The sequence below is a fragment of the Schistocerca cancellata genome, chromosome 6, assembly GCF_023864275.1.
Source record: "Schistocerca cancellata isolate TAMUIC-IGC-003103 chromosome 6, iqSchCanc2.1, whole genome shotgun sequence".
NCBI lineage: Eukaryota > Metazoa > Arthropoda > Insecta > Orthoptera > Acrididae > Schistocerca > Schistocerca cancellata.
Genome location: NC_064631.1, coordinates 241,260,771 through 241,285,798, shown reverse-complemented (window position 1 = coordinate 241,285,798; position 25,028 = coordinate 241,260,771). Strand labels below are relative to the sequence as shown.

At 38.1% G+C, this 25,028-nt stretch overlaps 1 protein-coding gene across 1 annotated transcript in view; it reads right to left on the bottom strand.

Moving 5' to 3' along the window:
* Positions 1 to 3,279: 3,279 nt before the first annotated feature.
* Positions 3,280 to 25,028, bottom strand: part of LOC126191056 (high affinity cAMP-specific and IBMX-insensitive 3',5'-cyclic phosphodiesterase 8A) — a 1,161,190-nt gene continuing 1,139,441 nt past the window's right edge. The window contains exon 18 of the mRNA XM_049931769.1: positions 3,280 to 4,511. Within this exon, the coding sequence (XP_049787726.1) occupies positions 4,348 to 4,511 (164 nt within the window). The 3' untranslated portion in view covers positions 3,280 to 4,347. The remainder of the gene's footprint in view (positions 4,512 to 25,028) is intronic.

Below are 25,028 nucleotides of genomic sequence, written 5' to 3'. Positions count from 1 at the left end.
ATAGAGCCTTGTGGCACACCAAAATTTGTATTTCTTATCTTTGATCTTCTTTTTTCGATTACCTTTCCATTATCATACACAACTTCTGTGCATTGTTGTCTATCTTTAAGGTAAGATTCTATTAAAAGCAACAGTTTTCCACTGACACCAGTTTCAGTTTCTTCAGAAACACACCTTCTTCAAGTACACAATTTATTAGATGGGCTAATGGTCTGGCTAACTCATCCTTGCATTTTATCAGTAGGAAAGGAGAAAATTCATCCCATCCAGCTGATCTTTTATTTTATAGGCTATCAATTAGCTGTGTTACGTCCTTGATGGTTACTGTAGGTAGCTTACAAGAGTCCTGTTCTATTTCCATATCATATTTAAACTGCCTCTCCTTTTCATGAAAGTATCATTTTCAATAGCATCTATAAAGTAATCATTAAATACATTGCTAACTATATAAGGATCAGAAAAATTATCATTATGTATACTTAACTGTATATACTGTATTGGCCTTTACAAATGTCTGCTTGTGTCTGTGTATGTGTGGATGGATATGTGTGTGTGTGCAAGTGTATACCTGTCCTTTTTTCCCCCTAAGGTAAGTCTTTCCGCTCCCGGGATTGGAATGACTCCTTACCCTCTCCCTTAAAACCCATATCCTTTTGTCTTTCCTTCTCCTTTCCTCTTTCCTGACGAGGCAACCGTTGGTTGCGAAAGCTAGAATTTTGTGTGTATGTTTGTGTTTGTTTGTGTGTCTATCGACCTGCCAGCGCTTTTGTTTGGTAAGTCTCATCATCTTTCTTTTTAAATATATAACTGTATATTATTAATTTTAGGTTTTGAATCAGTATTCCTCATATCATTAACTACTGCCCAACATGACTTTGAGACACAATCAGAATTTCTGATCTGTTTGCTAATATGTTCTACTTTCCTTCTCCTTACTTCCTTGTGATACTCATATTTATATTTTTTATAATCCTCTTTATATAAGTCAAGACTGGTTTCTCTGTGCAGCTTATACATATACTCCATTCCTTCTTTGAGTCTTTTGGTTTTTTCATCCAGTTTTACACGTTTGACTGCTGGAGGTTTATTTTTATTTACATTGATCTTCTTTGCTGGGATAGTAATATCTATATGTCTAGTTAAAATTTTTACAAATACTTCCCATTTTCTGTCAACTTCCCTTTCTCTGTAAGCTGATTCCCAAGATTCTTGACCCAAAGTTTTCTTTAGCAAGGTGATGATGTATTCAGAAAATTTGCTGAAAAGTGGCATATGGGGTGTTGTGCAGAAAGGTTATGGCTAGGGGTTGCAGGATGTCATTCACATAGGTCACACTGGTCACAGTACCCTGGACATGCATCAACTGTGATTTGTGGTTGTGTCGAACAGCACCCCACACCATAAAGCCTTGAGTTGGCACTGCATGTCTTATGTGAATGTAGTCGCTGTGATGCCGCTCCCCCTGTCTGCGGCGACCAAAATGTGGCCATTATTTTCAAGCAAACAGAACTTGGATTCATCTGAAAACATTATCTGATGCCATTCCTGTCCTGTGACACCACTCCATACACCACTGATGCCTAGCATGTTTCTGCACATTCGTCAAAGGTAGACAGAGAATTTGACGATGTGGGCTTAACATGTGCCATAATAAATGGTGAAGGACTGTCACCGTTGACAGTATAAAATGTGTTACATTGTTTCACTGTTGCACCAGAGCCAAGGAGGATGTAGATCTGTCCTGCAATGCCATTCAGAAGAGGTGTTGACCTTCTCAGGGAGTGGTCTGGGTGGTGTGACATGGCCCATCTCATCGTGTTCTACAGCCTTCCGTGACCTCTTCTGCAGATACCCATTGCACTGCAGAAACACTTTGTTTCCCATGAGCTGCAATGTCCTGGATGGATGCATCACATTCTCTCATACCAATAATGCACCCTTTCTCAAACTCACTGATTTGATGGCACCATTTGTGCATATGTCTGCAAGGCATCCTGCACAGTTGCTCAAGTCACACTGATCCATTACCTTTGGTTTATAGTGACAACATGAGCTGCATGCACATTTTACCAGTAGGTGGAGTTGCGCCGCAATATCAATGTTGATCTTGAACCCGCAGGCCGACATGGTTTAAATGCTAATCGTTTGAGCAGAACATAATACTGTACATGTCCTGTGAATGTGAACATCCTATCTCTAGTTGTTCAAAGTGTTCTGTTTTTTTCTGAACATGAGTGTACTTGTTACACAGCTCCCCTTTCCAAGTGTTCTGAGTACTTTTGTGAATGCCGCTATAGCAAAGGGATATTATTATTATTATTATTATTGTTACTGTTATTGTTTATGAAAGCAAATCATGCTTCACATCATATTTATTGTAATAATAAATTAGTTTGTCTAACGTGATTGCAGAGGTCTTACATGTACATGAGTACATGTAAGACCTCTGCAATCACGTTAGACAAACTGCACTTTAGCCAGGGTGAGGCATTGCTGGTGTTGAACCACATTTACAACCAACTTTTTTCTCCTGGCTTCTGCTGTATCATTGTTCATTTGTTTGCCTGTACCCATGCTATCAATCTGTGAAACATATTTCTTTTCATGGTTTTCTCCTCTGACAGGATGCACAATTCTACATTTCACTAGAAAGTGTAATTAAGAAGTCTACCAAACTTAAGATTATAGAAAATCTTATTAACAGGGATAATGATTGCAATTTAAGCCAGGTCTAAGATCCCACTAATCATCACATCCACTGAGAAAGAAAATACCAAGGAGCTGTTCATGATAATGCCAAAAAACTGGTTGTTATATGGACAGCAAATAAATTTCATGGAATAATAGCATGTAGACATGAAATCATCACATTTCAAAGAGTGTACCTGGCACCAAGTGTCAAACATGGCAAGACACAAAGAGTAGTTCACTGAGTAGTTGGAGTCTGGGCAACAAGAACATGCTAAGAGAACTGTAAGAAGACAAGCTATGGGAACATTGTTCTCTAAATGGAAGGAAACCAGAATACAGTGTCAGTACCACTACTCAATGTGCCTCATTTGTTTAAGGATGAAAAGTAACAATTAACTAATAATGAATTACTAGCACTGCACTTAATAATACATCTGTAAATAACTATGAACTTTCCTGACTGTGTATGTAATTTATATATAAAATTCATGAGCATGAACCGTCTAGTTGTCACCTTCATAAATAATATCAGAAAGTTGTTTCTAAAATTTAAGGACACAGGGAAAATGAGTTAAAAGGACATTGTAAAATTTTATAATGTATTTGTTGAGGCAATACAGATTACACAAAAACACCAGAGTCTGATTTTTCTTGAAATTTTTTCTTAATATCATTCTTGAAAACATACAACCACATGATATTTCTTTGGTATCTGAGGGTACACACGAAATTTGTGTTGGGTGTGATTTTTAAAATTCAGTTTAACACTACATATGTAACATTTAGGTGTAAGGAACACACTCAATCCACACTTAGGAATTTGAAGAGCAAAGTATTATTTTAAATTATTTGCAGCCAAAACAATGCCATTCTGCAGATCAGTTATTTTCATATTTAATGAGACTACCCTCAACTTAAACAGATTAATCCTGAGCCCCATCATGAGATTTCAGATCTTATAGTAATAAAGAGGTAGTACTGTATGAATATTGAGTTACATATTTATAAATGCTCATAATTTAGATTATTTCCTATTACACCAAGAAAATACTGAATACAATAGGTCCATGGAAGTACTTGGATTAATCAGTAGACTACAAACACTTCAATAATCCAGAAACTTAAAGTTTTTCACTACATCCAATTTTTTATATAATTTAGACTAATACACAGCAATAATATAATATCCAAAGAAACTTTGGCATGCTTTGGCAAGCCTGTAGACTCAAGTAATGGATCTTCAACTTACTACCAGAGAATCAGGACACCTGTCAAAAAGGACTCTTTGACCTGAGCTTTCCCCACAGGGGTATAAGAAATTTTAGGGAACTGGCAAACAGATTTGGATTTGACATTTATCAGTTATGTTAGTTAAACATATTTTTGAATAAATAACACATACATTAAAACAATATGGCTATATTCAGTTCATAGCACATCAAAGATACATATCTGTTGAATTCATTCATTATTTTCACACACTTGTTGCATTTTCTCACAGAAATGTCTTGAAGTTCATATAAAACACTTATCTACAATAGACAATAAACACATTATAAACACTGATGATGGATTTGGTATATGAAACTTGTGTTGTTACTTAGGACAACATGCTCAATGAATATGACAGTGAAGAGCAACATGAAGAACAGAGGTCTATGATGCTGAAACTGAGCCTTCTCCATCCTCTTCTACAAGATCAATAGAACAAGGCTCCATTTTCAGATCAGCAATTGTTGTTACACCCTGTGCTTCTTTTTCTTGCCAGAATCGGTAGTTTGTTTCAATGTAGTTCATCAGCTCAGGCATCTCAATGAAAGCTGTAGAATCAAGTAAGAAGAGAACATTAGTGAAAAGCAAACATGTTACATGCTTAAACAGTTAATCTAATTTAACGGTAGCATGTTCTGTGAACAAACCATTGTTCTAATTTTTCATCAGCAAGTTGCATGGTGAACATGATTCTTAACTGAAATCATAACAGACAATCATTTTACAGTGCTCAGTATCAAAATACACCTTTTCTAAATGTTAATAGAAAGAGGGTAGAATTACTTTACTAACAGGGCTGTTACAGTACTCTGATACCTTCTGCATAGTAGTCAGATGGGAATTTTTGCTTTTCACATATTTAGATGCATGTATACATTATTGATAAAGACCAGGAAATTGTGTTATGATTTCATAACAGGGATTTAACCTCTGCTGGATTTGTCTAAATTAATGTCCATCTACAGTCATATATTTGTGTATGTTTTAGGAAATTTCTATCAATTAAAAAAAATCAGAGACATTCAATTTGTCTATTAAAGCACACAGACAATGTCAAAATGAACACTCTAAGAATTACCAAACTAGAAATTAATGGACAACTCTTATTACATATAAACACTACTTTGAAAAACACTGTAAATGACACAATCACTTGACATAATGTATGATTATAAATATGTGTCTGTTAGCAGCAATTACAGATGTGTTACTGCAAATACAATACAGACACAGCATAACCAGTAGCTGTGATCATACTTGTTGAGGTCATATTTCTACTCTCTCAATCAACAGCTTAAAAAAAATTTTGTGTTGTATCCATGCCACCTTCTGAAATAAGATTAACATACCTGTAACAAATTCTTCCATGCCTACTGAGACATTGATATGAAATATGCGTCCTAACAAGGTAAATTAATCACAATTTTATGAAATGTTTATAAATTTTGCACTTTCACACAGATAGGCCTGTATTTTTGTATGACAGAGAATTTTCTTAACATTTCACTATAGTAAATCAGTGTAGTTTGTATGTTCTTCGAGATATCATTTTAAAAATACCCCCTGACAGCAAGCTTATAAACAGAACAACATGCTGTGGACTCTAGCAGTTCAAAACCTAAGGCATTTAAAGGTTCCAAAAAGCAAGGAAGGCTCAGATAACTGGGGTGGTGAGTATAAAAAATAGCTACAAATCAGACTGTTATAAGAACAATTTGATGACTATTATAAAGTATAAAATTCAGCTGCAGCTGTGTTTTTGCTGTGATGCCCTTACACGTGTGTAGTTAAGAAATCCCATCCAAATAAATTTAGACTTTACAGTAGCTTTCCCAACAGAATGCATCTTTTGAAGTCATATTATTATTATTATTATTATTATTATTATTATTATTATTATTCTCAAAGAGAGACTTTAGGCAAATTGAATGATAATCTTGTAAGCAAAATTCTTTCATTTATTTTTCAGCCTCAGGCAACATGAATAATATCATAATCAGTTTTGACTTATCAGCAAGTCATCATGAGATGATTGGTTTAAAAAGCAAATATTATTTCCTATATAAGTTAGTCTGAATTTGTGATTAAGCTTCCTAGTATTGTATTACCTCCTTTTTTCTCTATTCACAAACAAATCAACTGATTGTAAGTTGCTAAGAGGTCAAAACCAGTCCTGACACTATTTGTGTGACCCAGGACTGAAAATATAAAATAATTTTCAAAATTAATTCACTGAATGTGAGTTTCTCGTCAGCTATATTAGGTACATATTTACTACCCAATAGTGGCATATGAAATTTGTGCTTGACTTGAACTCAAATTTCCCATTTATTGCAAAAGGTCGCTTTAACCACTTCAGCTGTTGGTGCATGCTCCCTGGACTGTCCAAAGCATCCAAAGACACACTGTCTTCATCCTTATACCATAGTCCACTGAATTCAGTATCTAAAACTTGCAACTTTACTTGGATTTACACAACACAGAGAATTACACTATGAAGAATCGAGACCAATGTTGGTGTCATCTGTTGTCTGCCTAGGCTTGTGATACTTACATGCATGTCTTAAAGAAGAGACACAGTTGATGATCCACAGTCATACAAAATAATTTGAAGTTAATTTTCTGAATGTGGTTTCCTTAACATGAGCTGTTTTAGGTATAGATCTATTAGCCAATAGTGCTTTGTGCTGGATCAGTACTTGAACCCAGATTTCACACTTAGTACATGAAATTAGTGAATTAATTTCAAATTATTTCATGCAGCTGTGGATTGTCAACAATGTCTGGTCTTTCAGGCTTATATGTAAGTATGACAAGCATAGGCAGGCATACAACATTACCAACATTGGGCTTGATTCCTCATTATCCCTTTTGGGGGATGATACTAGAGGGGCAGGAAAGGGGATAGGCAGATGGAGGACAGAGAGTAGTGAAGATGGTGGCTATGGGAGGGGAGGGGGGGGTAGTTTACAGGAAAAAAGAATATGTTGTAGGGAGCATTTTTGTCTGCACATTTCAGAAAAGCTGCTGATAGTGAGAAGAATACAGATGGCACAGGCTGTGAAGTGGCCATTAAAGTGAAGCATATCGTATTGTGGGGCATGTCCAGCACTTGAGTGGTCCAGCTGTCTCTTGGCCACAGTTTGGCAGTGGCCTATTATGTTGACACACAGCTTGTTAGCTGTTGTGTTCACGTAGAATGCAGTGCAGTGGTTACAGCTAAGTTGGCAGATCATATGCCTGCTAGCACAGGTGTCCCTGCCTTTGAAGGGGTAGGAGATGTCTATGACAGGATAGGAGTAAGTGGTAGTGGGAAGATGTATGGGATAGGTCTTGAATCTAGGTCCATTGCAGGGATATGAGACATGAGGCAAGGAGTTTGGTGGAGGGGTAGAGTAGTGATGGTCAGGAATATTGCTTTGGTTGTGAGCATAATGGAATACCACTTTGGGAGGGGTGGGGAGGGTATTTCTTATTTCAGCACATGATGAGAGGTACTTGAGACCCTGGAAGAGAATGTGATTTAGTTGCTCCAGTCTTGTGTGGTACTGAATCACAAGAGAAGTGTTCATTTTTGATCAGGCACTGGGTTATTTGGTGGATGGTGGGTGACTGGTGAGACAAGGCACAGGGGATCTGTTTCTGGATGGTTAGACTGTGTGGAAAGGTTTTCTTGATTTGGAATGGGTGTCAAAATGGAGGTGTTGTTTGTGGTTGGTAGGTTTCTTGTTTACAGAAGTACTGATGTAGTCACCTCTGAGGTAGAGATCGGCATCGACAAAGGTGACCGGTTGGTCTGTGGGGGACTAGGTGTTGTGAGTGGGGGAGAAAGTGTTGAGGTTCTGGAGGGAAGTGGACAGAGCGTTCTCAAGCTCAGTCCCCATCATGAAGATGTCATCAATGAATGTGAACCAGGTGATGGACTTGGGACTCTGGGTGGTTAGGATGGATTCCTCTACATGGCTTATAAATTGGTTGGCTTAGGATGATGCCATGTGGGTGCTCATTGCTCCATTGTTTGTAGGTCATGCCTTCAAAGGAGAATTAATTGTGGGTGAGGACAGAATTGGTCATGGTGACCAGGAAAAAGGTTTTAGGTTTGGAATCAGTCAGGACCTGGGAAAGGCAGTGTTCAATAATGGCAAGGCCTTGGATGTTAGTGTAGAGGGATGTGGCAGTGACAGTGACAAGGTGCCAGGTGGTAAATGAGCAGGACCTGTGGAGAGTCAGTGGAGGAAACAGTTGGTGTCTTTTATATAGGAAAATAGGTTAAAGGGAACAGGTTGGAGGTGTTGGTCCACAGTAACCAGCCACAATCATGTGTCCTGGCTGGTTGGGTTTATGAAGTTTAGGAAACATTTAGAAGGCTGGAGTGCAGGGAGTGGTAGGGGTCATCAGGGGAAAGGTTCTGGGATGGATGTTAGGATTTGACAAGAAACTGGAGATGCTGCTGGATGCTTCACCAACAAAATGAAAGTGAAGGATGTAGGTTGCAAGTAAGATGGCATCGCGTATGGAAGTGTGTATAAACAGTTCCACGGAAAATGGCTACATATCAAGTATAAATTGTATTAAGTGCAATAACTACATCACAAAAGGTATCAGGTTATGTGCAGTGTCGCAAAAATGGATTCATGCAAAGTATTTCACAGGAACGGAAGAATGGGACACAAAATGTGACTGTGGCATAGAATGCTGCAATCTACTAATGGTAGCTTTGTCAAGATATGATAACTGCATAGAAGAAAGTGTTACTGCATCACTTCAGCAAGACCTTGTGCTTGCAAATCGTTACGTAAATAAGATAGAGGAACTGATAAACCAACGGAAAGTAGGCGATTTAAAAAACAAGTGTAATGAAAACATACCAGCAATTTTCATTTCAAACAAAACTTCTACTCATAGTGAACAAAATCTTTCTGATGGTATGAAATCATCAGTAAACAGAGTGCAACGAAAAACAGGTGATAAAGACACGACAGGATGAAATGTGAACTCAAAAAATAAGACAAGTGAAAGTGAATCTAGATCATCTGTGTGTTCTAACAAGAGAAATGTTCTTCAAAGTGTACTATAAAGCCAATGGAATGAGGGCACTTGGAGAACAACAAATATCAAGTCTGTGTATTAGGTGATAGTCATGTGAAGGGTGTGACACAAATAATAAATGATTGGAAGTCCCAATTTAGAGTGACAGGCATTGTCTAACCTGGTGTTCCCCTTAATGAAATAGTAAATAATCATGAAAACTTAGTTAAGACTGGAACATACTATGTGCTAATTGGTGGAGCAAATGACATATACAAAAATGAAAGCCAACTAGCGACAAGGGCACTTCAAACAACTCTAAAAAAGCTGTCAGATCTAAATTTAAAAGTTCTTGTTGTAAGTGTGCCACATAGACATGATCTGATTGAGGAATCATGTGTAAACAAAGAAATAAAGTCAACAAATAATAAATTTAGGAAGATCTGCTGTGCTTTTAAGTGTGCAACTTTTGTGGATGCAAACAGCTCAGAGAGAAATCATTTCATGAGGCATGGACAGCACAAGAACTATTATGGAAAGAAGATGATGGATGAAAAGATACTAGAAGAAATAAAGCCATACATCAATAGAAAAGTTCCCTAAAATCCCACACCAAATGAGGGCAGAACCAGAAGAAATGAAAACCTTAATAAGGGCAACATTTGCTGAAGCACTAAAAACATCAACATTTGCTATAGTTAATATTAAAATGTCATCAGCTGCCACAGCTAGTATAAACAATCAATCAGCATCATCCATTTCAAGTAGGAAACGCAACAGAAACAAGAAACCTGTGGTACAACAGGATTTTTGGTATACGGCCTTAATGAAAACTCCAAGTTAACAGCTTTAAAGGAAATGAGGAATACCATGTGCTCACTCCCCTGTTCTAAAGATTATGACTCTAAATGTGCAGGTCCTCAAGAACAACTATTGTGAACTCGAACACCCAAGCTGATGTCTTGTGTATTACTGAACACTGGTGTAAGGACCATGAAATAATAGTATTCATATTAATCCATTTAAGCTGGCAAATCATTATAGTAGGAAAATTGCAAAAGGTGGTGGAGACGGTATTTACCTTAGACAAGAGTTAGAATTTTAAAAGAGATGTTAAGCAAAGAACTTAATTATTGAAAAGTTCCTTGAAGCAGGTGCTGTCAGCTATATGGCATGATGAAAAAAGTCAGTGTATAGGTCACCATGTGGAAACATAGAAGTCTTTTTTGATAAATTAGAATTGCTGCTCAATACATTTTTACAAAAAAAAAACCACTAATTCTGTGCAATATGCAAAAATAAGTGAACATGATGACCTAAATCCCACCATGGAGGGCAAACAACTTGAAAGAGTACAGTGTGCAAAATTCCTGGGTATGCACATTGATGAGAAGATACACTGGAAGGACCATGTGGTGAACTTAGCACTAAAACTAAATTCAGCATATTTTGTACTTAGAATAATTTTCAAGAGTTTGTAGTAATGACTGTACCAGATTAGTATATTTTGGATATTTTCAGTCCATTGCATCCTATGGGATAGTATTCTGGGGAAAAACAAATTGTCATCTAAATTTGATTTTCAAATTACAAAGATGTGCTATTTGGATAACGACCCAGAGCCCACCTCAAACACACTGTAGGCCCCTTTTTAAAGCATTGAAAATTATAACAATTCCATCATTATACATTCTGAAATGTCTGTTGAAGATCAAAAGAAATCAGGACAAAATGAAAACCAATACAGACTACCATAATTACAATACATGGTAATGTAAAGATCTCCATTTACAAGTTGTAACAAGGACACAAAGTCAGAAACATGTATGTAATCGAGGCATCAAACTTTTAATGCACTACCAAAACATATCAAAGAGCTGGAAAATGAGGATAAATTTAAAACTGTTACAAAGAATCACATTCTTGACAAATGTTATTCCATTGTAAGTGAATTTCTATGGTCAACTGTATTAGAATATAAAGAACCACACACTTGACAAATGTTATTACAGCATAAGTGAATATCTCTGTGCAACTGTATAAGAATATATGTTTAAATTAATGTGACAAATGAATTTACATCAATGAATATGTCTGTCAAGTACATAAGAAGATTAAGAACCACATGCTTAACAAATGTCACTACAGTATAAGTGAATAGCTCAGCTCAACTGTATAAGAATATATGATATCATAAATGTGACAAATGAAATCACAACATCAAGAAATAGGTCTGTCAAGTGCATAAGAAATTATGTTATAAAACACTTATTAGTTGTATATTGTATTAAACATAAGATAGATTCATATGAATTCAGCATAGAAAAAAAATGTAAAGATATTATATAGTTGTTGAAATGTATCCTGACAAATCCTATATCACAAATGTGATCATTGGGATGATAATAAATAAATAAATAAATAAAATAAGTTCCTGGAATGGGGTGACTGTGGAAGGGCTTGAAGGTGACAGCTGCCATCTGATAGAGTCCTCTGCCAGGTAATGCCTGCAGTTCTTAACCACTGTGGTGTAACCATTGTTAGCAGGTTGGGATCAGTTCTTAGGTCACGGATTGTGGTTTTTTCTGCGGATGAGGTGTTGGTTTCCATGTTGAGGGATTAAGGGAATGATGGTGAGGTAAGGTTCAAAATTAGGAAATTCTCGGAAGTTAACAGAGAGAGGTATGGGGACAGTGGGTGTGGATCGCAGTTGGATGAAGGAGTAAACCGAGGCAGGCAGGGTTCAATACTGGGTTTTGATTGGTACGTTTTGTGGCAAAAAAGTGTCTCCACTGGGACTGGGAGACAGAGAGAAGGTCTTTAACAAGACCAGCATGATCTGAGAGTAGGGCAAAATGTAAGGCCTTTGAATAATAAGGCTTCTGAAGGACAGGTTCATGACTATGTACTGGATCTGTATAGGCTCTGAGTTCTGCATGGTCGTGGGAAGGAGTTTATCAGGGTGCAGGAACTGTGGTAGGCCTGCAGAGCATGGTTTGGTGGCTATGAGGGGAGGCATACAGTCCTAGATCACCAGTCTTTGTGTCATTGTCCTGGATTAAATTCCAAACCTCTTGTGAAGTGAGGGCATGCAATACCTTTAATGGTGATCAGTCTGCTGGATGGGGATATTAATCTTGGTGGACCCCTTGGTGCTCTTAGAGAGGAGTAGGCTATGTGCCAGCACCGGGTTTCACATTGTTCTTCCTCTCAGCATCTCCAACATGAACACAACACTACTATAAACTAGTCTACACTACACTTAACAGATACACTTCCATACACAGCTCTCATACTCTGTGAAGTAAAGGTGCTTGTGGGTGCAGAGGACAGGAGGAACATTTCCAAGTAGGTAGCAGAAACTGCCCTTTGGGGTCTCCCAGATATTTATGCTGTACGATGTTACTCTACTTTACTACTGGACAGTTTTTTGAGGTGGTATTTTGGGTGCTTCTATAGACCATGGAGGGCAAGGGTTTCAGTCTGGGAGATGGGATGTAGGAAATTGGTGTTGCAGAGTAGGATAATTTTGTGGATGGAGAGGAGATAGTGCAAGGAGGTTTGGACCTGATTTGTATGGCTTTGCAGAACTAGATTGGTAAGGGCTATGGAACGATGGAATATGAACAAACAGAGGCCATTGTGGAAGGAAGGACTGCAGACAGAGATGAGTCATTTCATAGCCACACCACTGGGGGATTCCCTGAGTTAGGCAACAGCATAGGAACTGTATGTGGGACTAGGGTTTGGCTAGGGATAGGGAAACATTTCTATGTTGGTGCAGATGGATGGAGACAGATCCATAGTGGACGATAAACAATGCATTAAACTACATAAAATTATGTTAAGATACATAAAAAATGGCAAAAAGATGAAAGTCATGAAGTATAGTGAAAAAAGATGAAAGCTGAGTAAGTAGGACCAATAGTAAAAAACAAAAATGAACTAAAATAAATGTGAAAATGGAATGATATCAAAGTGAAAAAGTAAATGCAAAGATGATAACAAAGTGGGGTGCAGATAAGTGGGTCAATATGTATGAAGAGAGAAGGTCGCAGGTGTAACTGGATTGTGTGAGGTCAGTAAGGTGCATGCTTGAATAAGGGAGAGGAGGCAGGAGGAAGGCTGTTAGGTATGGGATGCAACGACGTATGTATGGAACCGAAAGATACAGGAAAATATGTGAGGGTGAAGGGTTGTAGTGTGATCAATTAGAAGATACAGGAACATGGAACACAAAACATTGCACCTACGCTCTTCAAAGGTACATAGCTGTGTATTGAAACTTCCTGACAGATAAACTGTCTGCTGGACCGAGACTCAAACTCAGGACCTTTACCTTTCATGGGCAAGTGCTCTACCACTTGAGCTACCCAAGCACAACTCATAACCCATCCTCACAGCTTCAGTTCCACCAGTACCTTGTCCCCTACCTTCCAAAATTCACAGAAGCTCTCCTGTGAACCTTGCAGAACTAACACTCCTGGGAGAAAGAATGCTGCAGAGACATGGCTTAGCCACAACTTGGGGGATGTTTCCAGAATGAAGTTTTCACATTGCAACAGAGTGTGCGCTGATGTGAAACTTCCTGGCAGATTAAAACTGTGTGCTGGACTGAGATTCAAACTCGGGACCTTTGCCTTTCGTGGGCTAGTGCTCTACAAACTGAGCTGTGAGGATGAGTCATGAGTTGTGCTTGGGTAGCTCAGTTGGCAAAGCACTTGCCTACAAAAGGCAAAGGTCTCAAGTTTGAGTCTTGGTCCAGCACACAGTTTTAATCTACTAATCTGCCAGGAAGTTTCATATCAGTGAACACTTCGCTACAGAGTGAAAATTTTATTCTTATAGCTGTGTTGCGTGCAGACAAGACTGTTGATAGAGGGTCATTCAGAGTGCAGGACATGTGCAGAACAGGAGCTGACCACAAAATACAGGAAAGTAAGGAAAGAAAAGGATGGACACTGAGTAATGTAATGCAACAGAGAATAGCAACAAAAGGTAACAGCAATGGGTTGTGAGATGGAAGGGAAGCCATTAAGCAAAATCAAACAATGGAAAGTACAAGATGGAACAACAACAATATGGAAAAAATATTTTGTTACTTACCATATAGAGGAGGCATTGAATCACAAACTGGCACAATTAAAAGAATGCTTGAAATATTTCTCCATTGTCTGAAAGCAATGATATTTCTAGCATTCTTTTTTTGTTGTGCCTGCTTGTGAATCAATGCTGTTGAGCATTTTTAATATAAATTTGAAAGATTTATGAAACAATGTTTTATTAAGTAATCAGTATGTGCTTAACAAAAACTACATACCCCAGAATGCATAATAACAACCGAGTAACTACAACACAATGAAGTAAACAAAAAAACTGTCAATATCAATTTACATATCTCAACATGTCCCCTTAAACCGACACTGATGCACAGTATAAAGTCTAAATGTACAATCACACCGTCACATATTTCACAAGGCCACAGTTCTTACACATGTTTCATGTCTGGCCTTGCTAAGTGGTTTTGTGAAAGCAGCAGCTAACATTTCTTCAGAAGGCAGATGTTCAACATTAATAACATCTGACTCAACATTCCATCTTATAAAATGATACTTTATATCTATATGCTTTGATCCAGAGTCTGTCACTAGATTCTTCACTAGCGGAATGGCTCCTTTATTACCACAACATACTGTAAATGCCTTAATGACACTTCTTGGATCTACCTCAAACATAAGTTGTCTTAACCACAGTAAAATCTTGAACAGTTGATGCCAAGACCATATAATCAGCTCTACAAGTAGAAAGTGCAATAGTTTTTTGTTTTCTACTAGACCACAAAATTATAGAGTTTTGCAATTTTATGCAAGAACCAGTTAGAGAGTGTCTGTCATTCAAGAAAATTCTAGTCCATAGTTCCTCTTAAACATCTAAACAATCTTTTTACTGAAAACCAGTGAATCCTTTTAAAACAATGTTTATATCTGCTAATGAGATTTATAGTGAAACACATATCAGGTCTGGAGATTTGGGATAGGTATACAAAACATCCTACTGCTTCTTGATATGGTACCTTATTTCTCCAGAATTTTTTTGCATGGGATTACTGGGAGATCCAAATTTTTCCTTTATCATGATCCCATGTAATTTGCATGCCTAGGCATTAACTTATCTGTCCCAAAATCTTTTATATATATATATATATATAAAAAAACAAAGATGATGTGACTTACCAAATGAAAGTGCTGGCAGGTCGACAGACACACAAACGAACACAAACATACACACAAAATTCAAGCTTTCGCAACAAACTGTTGCCTCATCAGGAAAGAGGGAAGGAGAGGGAAAGACGAAAGGATGTGGGTTTTAAGGGAGAGGGTAAGGAGTCATTCCAGTCCCGGGAGCGGAAAGACTTACCTTAGGGGGAAAAAAGGACGGGTACACACTCCCACACACACACATATCCGGATGGATATGAGGCAACAGTTTGTTGCGAAAGCTTGAATTTTGTGTGTATGTTTGTGTTCGTTTGTGTGTCTGTCGACCTGCCAGCACTTTCATTTGGTAAGTCACATCATCTTTGTTTTTAAGTATATTTTTCCTTCGTGGAATGTTTCCTTCTATTATAACCATCCATATATATATATATATATATATATATATATATATATATTTTCCTACAGGAAAATTAAAGAGACCTTTGGAGAGAAGAGAACCACTGGTATGAATATCAAGAGCTCAGATGGAAACCCAGTTCTAAGCAAAGAAGGGAAGGCAGAAAGGTGGAAGGAGTATATAGAGGGTTTATACAAGGGCGATGTACTTGAGGACAATATTATGGAAATGGAAGAGGATGTAGATGAAGACGAAATGGGAGATAAGATACTGCGTGAAGAGTTTGACAGAGCACTGAAAGACCTGAGTCGAAACAAGGCCCCGGGAGTAGACAACATTCCATTTGAACTACTGATGGCCTCGGGAGAGCCAGTCATGACAAAACTCTACCATCTGGTGAGCACGATGTATGAGACAGGCGAAATACCCTCAGACTTCAAGAAGAATATAATAATTCCAATCCCAAAGAAAGCAGGTGTTGACAGATGTGAAAATTACCGAACTATCAGTTTAATAAGTCACAGCTGCAAAATACTAACGCGAATTCTTTACAGACGAATGGAAAAACTGGTAGAAGCCGACCTCGGGGAAGATCAGTTTGGATTCCGTAGAAATGTTGGAACACGTGAGGCAATACTGACCTTACGACTTATCTTAGAAGAAAGATTAAGAAAAGGCAAACCTACGTTTCTAGCATTTGTAGACTTAGAGAAAGCTTTTGACAATGTTAACTGGAATACTCTCTTTCAAATTCTGAAGGTGGCAGGGGTAAAATACAGGGAACGAAAGGCTATTTACAGTTTGTACAGAAACCAGATGGCAGTTATAAGAGTCGAGGGGCATGAAAGGGAAGCAGTGGTTGGGAAAGGAGTAAGACAGGGTTGTAGCCTCTCCCCGATGTTATTCAATCTGTATATTGAGCAAGCAGTAAAGGAAACTAAAGAAAAATTCGGAGTAGGTATTAAAATTCATGGAGAAGAAGTAAAAACTTTGAGGTTTGCCGATGACATTGTAATTCTGTCAGAGACAGCAAAGGACTTGGAAGAGCAGTTGAACGGAATGGACAGTGTCTTGAAAGGAGGATATAAGATGAACATCAACAAAAGCAAAACGAGGATAATGGAATGTAGTCAAATTAAGTCGGGTGATGCTGAGGGAATTAGATTAGGAAATGAGACACTTAAAGTACTAAAGGAGTTTTGCTATTTAGGGAGTAAAATAACTGATGATGGTCGAAGTAGAGAGGATATAAAATGTAGACTGGCAATGGCAAGGAAAGCGTTTCTCAAGAAGAGGAATTTGTTAACATCGAGTATAGATTTAAGTGTCAGGAAGTCGTTTCTGAAAGTATTTGTATGGAGTGTAGCCATGTATGGAAGTGAAACATGGACGATAACTAGTTTGGACAAGAAGAGAATAGAAGCTTTCGAAATGTGGTGCTACAGAAGAATGCTGAAGATAAGGTGGGTAGATCACGTAACTAATGAGGAGGTATTGAATCGGATTGGGGAGAAGAGAAGTTTATGGCACAACTTGACTAGAAGAAGGGATCGGTTGGTAGGACATGTTTTGAGGCATCAAGGGATCACAAATTTAGCATTGGAGGGCAGTGTGGAGGGTAAAAATCGTAGAGGGAGACCAAGAGATGAATACACTAAGCAGATTCAGAAGGATGTAGGTTGCAGTAGATACTGGGAGATGAAGAAGCTTGCACAGGATAGAGTAGCATGGAGAGCTGCATCAAACCAGTCTCAGGACTGAAGACCACAACAACAACAACATATATATATAGTTATAATAGAAGGAAACATTCCACGAAGGAAAAATATACTTAAAAACAAAGATGATGTGACTTACCAAATGAAAGTGCTGGCAGGTCGACAGACACACAAACGAACACAAACATACACACAAAATTCAAGCTTTCGCAACAAACTGTTGCCTCATCAGGAAAGAGGGAAGGAGAGGGAAAGACGAAAGGATGTGGGTTTTAAGGGAGAGGGTAAGGAGTCATCCCAGTCCCGGGAGTGGAAAGACTTACCTTAGGGGGAAAAAAGGACGGGTATACACTCGCACACACACATATCCATATATATATATATATATATATATATATATATATATATATATATATATTTAAAAAGAAAGATGATGAGACTTACCAAACAAAAGCGCTGGCAGGTCGATAGACACACAAACAAACACAAACATACACACAAAATCTAGCTTTCGCAACCAACGGTTGCCTCGTCAGGAAAGAGGGAAGGAGAAGGAAAGACAAAAGGATATGGGTTTTAAGGGAGAGGGTAAGGAGTCATTCCAATCCCGGGAGCGGAAAGACTTACCTTAGGGGGAAGAAAGGACAGGTGTACACTCGCACACACACACATATCCATCCATACATACAAGACACAAGCAGACATTTGTAAAGGCAAAGAGTTTGAGCCCTTTTGTCTTTCCTTCTCCTTCCCTCTTTCCTGACGAGGCAACCGTTGGTTGCGAAAGCTAGATTTTGTGTGTATGTTTGTGTTTGTTTGTGTGTCTATCGACCTGCCAGCGCTTTTGTTTGGTAAGTCTCATCATCTTTCTTTTTAAATATATTTTTCCCACGTGGAATGTTTCCCTCTATTATATATATATATATATATATATATATATATATATATATATATATATATATATATATATATATATATATATATACTCCAAATAACTTTGGAATTGATCCAAAACACTTCTGCCACTTGAGAATAATAGCAGTATCATCAACATATAGAGCTATGATGACTAGTTTGGTGCCATCTCTATGAAAATGGATACATGGATCAGTGTTTGATCTGTTCAATTTCAGTTGTCTTAATATGTAATCGATTTTTTGATTCCAATTCCTACCAGCCAGTTTGAGTCCATAAACAGCTTTCTTCAGCCTCCATACTTTTCCAGGAGTTGCAAAATTTTCTGGTGGAATGATGTAAATTTCTTAATTTAATCCTCCATAGAGATAAGCAGTAGTGATGTCAACATGGTCGATCTCCGGGTTCTCTTGAAATACCATAGACAAGACACATCTAACAGATGCATGCTTGACCACTGCTGCAAAAATTTCCTGATAATTAACACCTTGAATTTCACTGCATCCTTTTACCATGGTATACTGCTAGTCCCAGGCTTTATTTTTAATACCCACTTAAGTCTTGAGTGGCTTTTGTCCCCTGAGTAGCTCTGCTTCTTGTATGTGTTATTAGGAACTAAAGATGAGAATTCTTTCTTCATTACCTTTTTCCATTCTTCATTATTTGTCCCTTCCAAGGCTTCTTTGACATCAATGTCTTCACTTGGTAGTCCTTCTTTCAAACAGTAAGTAACATGATCAGGCCATGTCTTGGGTTTTGTTTATGTGTTTGATCTTCGAGGTGTAACCTCTTGAACTATGTTTTGATTCTCATGACCCTCATCTTGAGCTTCAGTTTCTATTGAATCACTGTCAAAGCCATAAAAGAGTTAATTATCACTGTCCTCTGATTTAACTTCTCCTTCAGTTTCTGAAATACTGATGTACTGAAGAACTGCTTTTTGTTCCAGTCATAATGCATTTGTGGTCTTAGGTTCACCTGATTTTGAACTTGAAAAATTACCATCCTCTGCTGACAATTATCTGCCCAATCTCCCCTTTGGCTGCCTGACAGTAGCCTACAAATGTCAACTTCTGAGATTTCTTATCCCATTTCTTGTGACGGGATTTTGGAATGTGAGCCAGCCAAAAATTCTCATATGTGACAAACAAGGCTTTCTTCTATGCCAGTGTTCATATGGAATCTATTCACCAAGCGCGGTGGATGGTGAATGATTTGATAGGTATTCAGCCATAGACACAGCTTCAGCCCAATACTTATTTGGTAGTTTCACATCAAACATAATGGTATGAGCCTTTTCAAAAAACATTCTATTAGTTCTCTTAACACCACCATTTCGATGTGGACTGTAACATACTGTAAGCTGCTGGATGATACTTCAGAAGTCAGAAATTCTTTTAGTTCATCATTGATGTTCTCTTTCCATTGTCAGACTGCAACTTCCTGATATTTCTGCCTATCTTCTTTTCCACCACATATTTGAAGTTTTTAAATATGTGTTACCTCAAATTTTTTCTTCAAGAAATAAATACACTTGGATCTTGAAAAATCATCAATAAATATGAGAAAATAGGATTTCCACCAATAAACACTTTCTCCACTTGTCCACACAAGTCAGCATGTACTAAGTCTAAGACTTGTTAAGAATACATTTTGCTAGGTTTAATTGGAAGATGTGACAGTTTTGTCCCATGATGCACAGCTCACAGGGATCCTGAATCACAATATCTTCATTTAGTTCTGTTGAAACCTTTGACAACTTTGGCATGCATTTGTGATTTATATCTTCTAGCCTGCAAAGCCATAAGAATCCACTATCTTTTGTATAGTAGCACTGCTTCATGTTACTTGTATTCAAACAATAGATGCCATTCTTATGCAATGCTTGGGCAATTAATTCGTCTTCTGCATCAATAAATGTGAAACCTTCCTAAACACATGTCTGTCAATGTTATTTTTTGATGAGCTTCCTCCTTTTCCGTCCTTGCTAGAACAATATTTAGCAATATGATTCCATTTGTTGCAATTGTAACATTTAATAACACATTTTGTAGCCCTCATCTTATTTGTATATAGAGCATATTCTTCACTTCCATTTGCATCTTTGGGTTTGACATCTTCTAAAAGTTTCACTTTAGCAGAATCTTCCAGAATACATGTGCCACTGATTTCAAGTACCATGATCATAGGCTGATAATGATCAGGTAATTCAGCCAGGACCAAAGTTCCTATCCACTCTTCACTCACTGCAAACTTCATTTCATTTAATTTTAATCTAAAAACCAGCAGCCTCAGTTGCAGAGTTTACCTGGATTTGCCTAGGTTTCAGTTGGGATAACCCAACCTTCATCAGAATAAAAGTAACTACCATTTATCCATAGTGGACATCATCAAGCTAAAACTACAAATCCATAAATTATTGTCAGACTGTAAAAACTTACCTGAAACTGCCTCAGCCCCACTTCTCGACCATGATGCAGCAGCCACGAGTGCTGTACTGAAACTGACCATAGCGTCATGAGGCCCGCCTAGGCAGACACAATACCCTGCAACTGCACATAAACTGTGTGATGGGTACTTGTTGGGACAAGATGTGAACCTAACTCCTGACTTTGAATTTACTAGTAAAGTGAAATAAAAGAAAAGTACAGCTGAGGAAAAGGGCGTATATGTTATCCTGTGCAGAACGTACTTAGATTGACTGTCTTAACATTTATGAAGTATTTGTTGATCATGATATGAGGAAGACATCACCTGCTTACAACATGTGGCCTGTGTAGGAAAATTTTGTGCTGAAGCATGAAGTTTAATCACTGAAAAAGAACTTAGCAGTGGGAAGGATAATATAAAGCCAACATTGTCATTATTATGACTAGGTCTAAAAAAATTTTTTTTGAGACGTAAGTTTAAGCATTTGCTTAGCTTTGGTTACAACACATGAACATCCTAATGACTTAGCACACAAATGGTCATCAATGAACTTATGAACAGGTCTACATCTAATATATAACATCCAACAATATGGGCCATATAAAAGACATGGTCATTATTCAAGATTAGCATATTTGGCCTGAAATGGTCTAGAATCAAGTCAAAATAAACTAATGCACATTGCTGATTGAGCTTCATGATGAAATTATGGTTATGAATTACAGAAAACACTAAAGTAGGGGATAATGTGGCGGCAATGGGGTACTCAATTTGTCTTCATGGAGGTGATCCACACACATACTGTAACAACTGTGTGTAGAACACTACTATCATAATTCAGGGCTGGTGACCACTGCCATTGAACATAGGGAATGACAGAGGAATTATATTTAAAGCTAAAGTGTGACTTGGTGAACATTGCTCTGGTCAACACACTTGAAACTGTTGACCGAAAGAGGTCAATTACGCTCAAAGCTAAAGTGTGACTTGGAGAACATCACTCCAGTCAACACACTTAAAATAATTTACCAACAAAGGTCAATATGTGCCTAAAGAGCTAGTCTTAAACTATGGAAGGATGATAGGAAATGGTTAATTATGATATGATTTGGCGTACAATGCTCCAAAGGACACCTTTTAACATCACTGAGTAAGATTAATGCAAACTGATATGGCTAGTCTGAACCAAAACTTCATATCCAGTAGATTGTGGGAAGGTGACGGTACCTTCCCCTGATACTTATATGGAGAAGACTGCCATTAATTATGTTAATAAAAAGTTGTGTATGACTAGGTGATGGCATCACTGCTATCATATACACATAATATTGACCACAATCAGTCATACTGAAGGATTATGTGGTAGCACCTATATTCTATAATGGGGTATAGAATTAGTGATCATCATTCCAGTTACTACACATACATGCTATTGACTGATGAAGTTATTATCCACCAATTACATCAACAATTTCAACACTCGATTTAATTAGTGGATAATAACTTCGTCAGTCAATAGCATGTATGTGTAGTAACCGAAATGAAGATCACTAAGTCACTATCCCATTATAGATTATAGGTGCTACCACATAATCCTTCAATATGACTGTCAAATTTAGAGTAAGGAGGGCTATGCGTGAAGCGTTCAGTGAATTCGAAAGTAAAATTTTATGTACCGACTTGACAGAAAATCCTAGGAAGTTCTGGTCTTACGTTAAATCAGTAAGTGGCTCGAAACAGCATATCCAGACACTCCGGGATGATGAAGGCATTGAAACAGAGGATGACACGCATAAAGCTGAAATACTAAACACCTTTTTCCAAAGCTGTTTCACAGAGGAAGACCGCACTGCAGTTCCTTCTGTAAATCCTTGCACAAACGAAAAAATGGCTGACATCGAAATAAGTGTCCAAGGAATAGAAAAGCAACTGGAATCACTCAACAGAGGAAAGTCCACTGGACCTGACGGGATACCAATTCGATTCTACACAGAGTACGCGAAAGAACTTGCCCCCCTTCTAACAGCCGTGTACCGCAAGCCTCTAGAGGAACAGAAGGTTCCAAATGATTGGAAAAGAGCACAGGTAGTCCCAGTCTTCAAGAAGGGTCGTTGAGCAGATGCACAAAACTATAGACCTATATCTCTGACGTCGATCTGTTGTAGAATTTTAGAACATGTTGTTTGCTCGAGTATTATGTCGTTTTTGGAAACCCAGAATCTACTATGTAGGAATCAACATGGATTCCGGAAACAGCGATCGTGTGAGACCCAACTCACTTTATTTGTTCATGAGACCCAGAAAATATTAGATACAGGCTCCCAGGTAGATGCTATTTATCTTGACTTCCGGAAGGCGTTCGATACAGTTCCGCACTGTTGCCTGATAAACAAAGTAAGAGCCTACATAATATCAGACCAGTTGTGTGGCTGGATTGAAGAGTTTTTAGCAATCAGAACACAGCATGTTGTTATCAATGGAGAGACGTCTACAGACGTTAAAGTAACCTCTGGCGTGCCGCAGGGGAGTGTTATGGGACCATTGCTTTTCACAATATATATAAATGACCTAGTAGATAGTGTCGGAAGTTCCAAGCGGCTTTTCGCGGATGATGCTGAAATATACAGAGAAGTTGCAGCATTAGAACATTGTAGCGAAATGCAGGAAGATCTGCAGTGGATAGGCACTTGGTGCAGGGAGTGGCAACTGACCCTTAACATAGACAAATGTAATGTATTGCGAATACATAGAAAGAAGGATCCTTTATTGTATGATTATATGATAGCGGAACAAACACTGGTAGCAGTTACTTCTGTAAAATATCTGGGAGTATGCGTGCGGAATGATTTGAAGTGGAATGATCATAAAAAATTAATTGTTGGTAAGGTGGGTACCAGGTTGAGATTCATTGGGAGAGTCCTTAGAAAATGTAGTCCATCAACAAAGGAGGTGGCTTACAAAACACTCGTTCGACCTATACTTGAGTATTGCTCATCAGTGTGGGATCCGTACCAGATCGGGTTGACGGAGGAGATAGAGAAGATCCAAAGGAGAGCGGCGCGTTTCGTCACAGGGTTATCTGGTAACCGTGATAGCGTTATGGAGATGTTTAACAAACTCAAGTGGCAGACTCTGCAAGAGAGGCACTCTGCATCGCGGTGTAGCTTGCTCACCAGGTTTTGAGAGGGTGCGTTTCTGGATGAGGTATCGAATATATTGCTTCCCCCTACTTATACCTCCAGAGGAGATCACGAATGTAAAATTAGAGAGATTAGAGTGCGCATGGAGGGTTTCAGACAGTCGTTTTTCCCGCGAACCATACGCGACTGGAACAGGAAAGGGAGGTAATGACAGTGGCACGTAAAGTGCCCTCCGCCACAAACCGTTGGGTGGCTTGCGGAGTATAAATGTAGATGTAGATGTAGATATAGACTGATTGTTGTCAATATTATGTGTATATGATAGCAGTGATGCCATCACCTGGTAATACACAACTTTTTATTAACATAATAATGGCAGTCATATCCATATAACTTAACAGGGGATGGTTACATCACCTTGCCACAATATACTGGATATGAAGTTTTGGTTCAGACTAGCCGGATCAGTATGAACTGATCTTACTCAATGACATTTAAAGGTGTCCTTTGGAGCATTGTTCACCAAATCACATCATAATTTAACCATATCCTGTCATCCTCCCATAGCTTAGACTAGTTCTTTAAGCACATATTGACCTTTGTCGGTCAATTATTTTAAGTGCGTTGACTGGAGAGATGTTCTCCAAGTCATACTTTAGCTTTGAGCATAATTGAACTCTGTTGGTGTTATATATTAGATGTAGACTTGTTCATAAGTTCATTGATGACCATTTGTGTGCTAAGTCATTAGGATGTTCATGTGTTGTAACCAAAGCTAAGCAAATGCTTAAACTTACGTCTCAAAAAAATTTTTTTAGACCTAGTCATAATAATGACAATGTTGGCTTTATATTATCCTTCCCACTTCTAAGTTCTTTTTCGGTGATTAAACTTTGTGCTTCAGCACAAAATTTTCCTACACAGGCCATACGTTGTAAGCAGGTGATGTCTTCCTCATATCATGATCAACAAATACTTCATAAATGTTAAGACAGTCGATCTAAGTACGTTCTGCACAGGATAACATATACGCCCTTTTCCTCAGCTGTACTTTTCTTTTATTTCACTTTACTAGTAAATTCAAAGTCAGGAGTTAGGTTCACATCTTGTCCTAACAAGTACCCATCACACAGTTTATGCACAGGTGCAAGGTATTGTGTCTGCCTAGGCGGGCCTCATGACGCTATGGTCAATTTCAGTACAGCACTCGTGGCTGCTG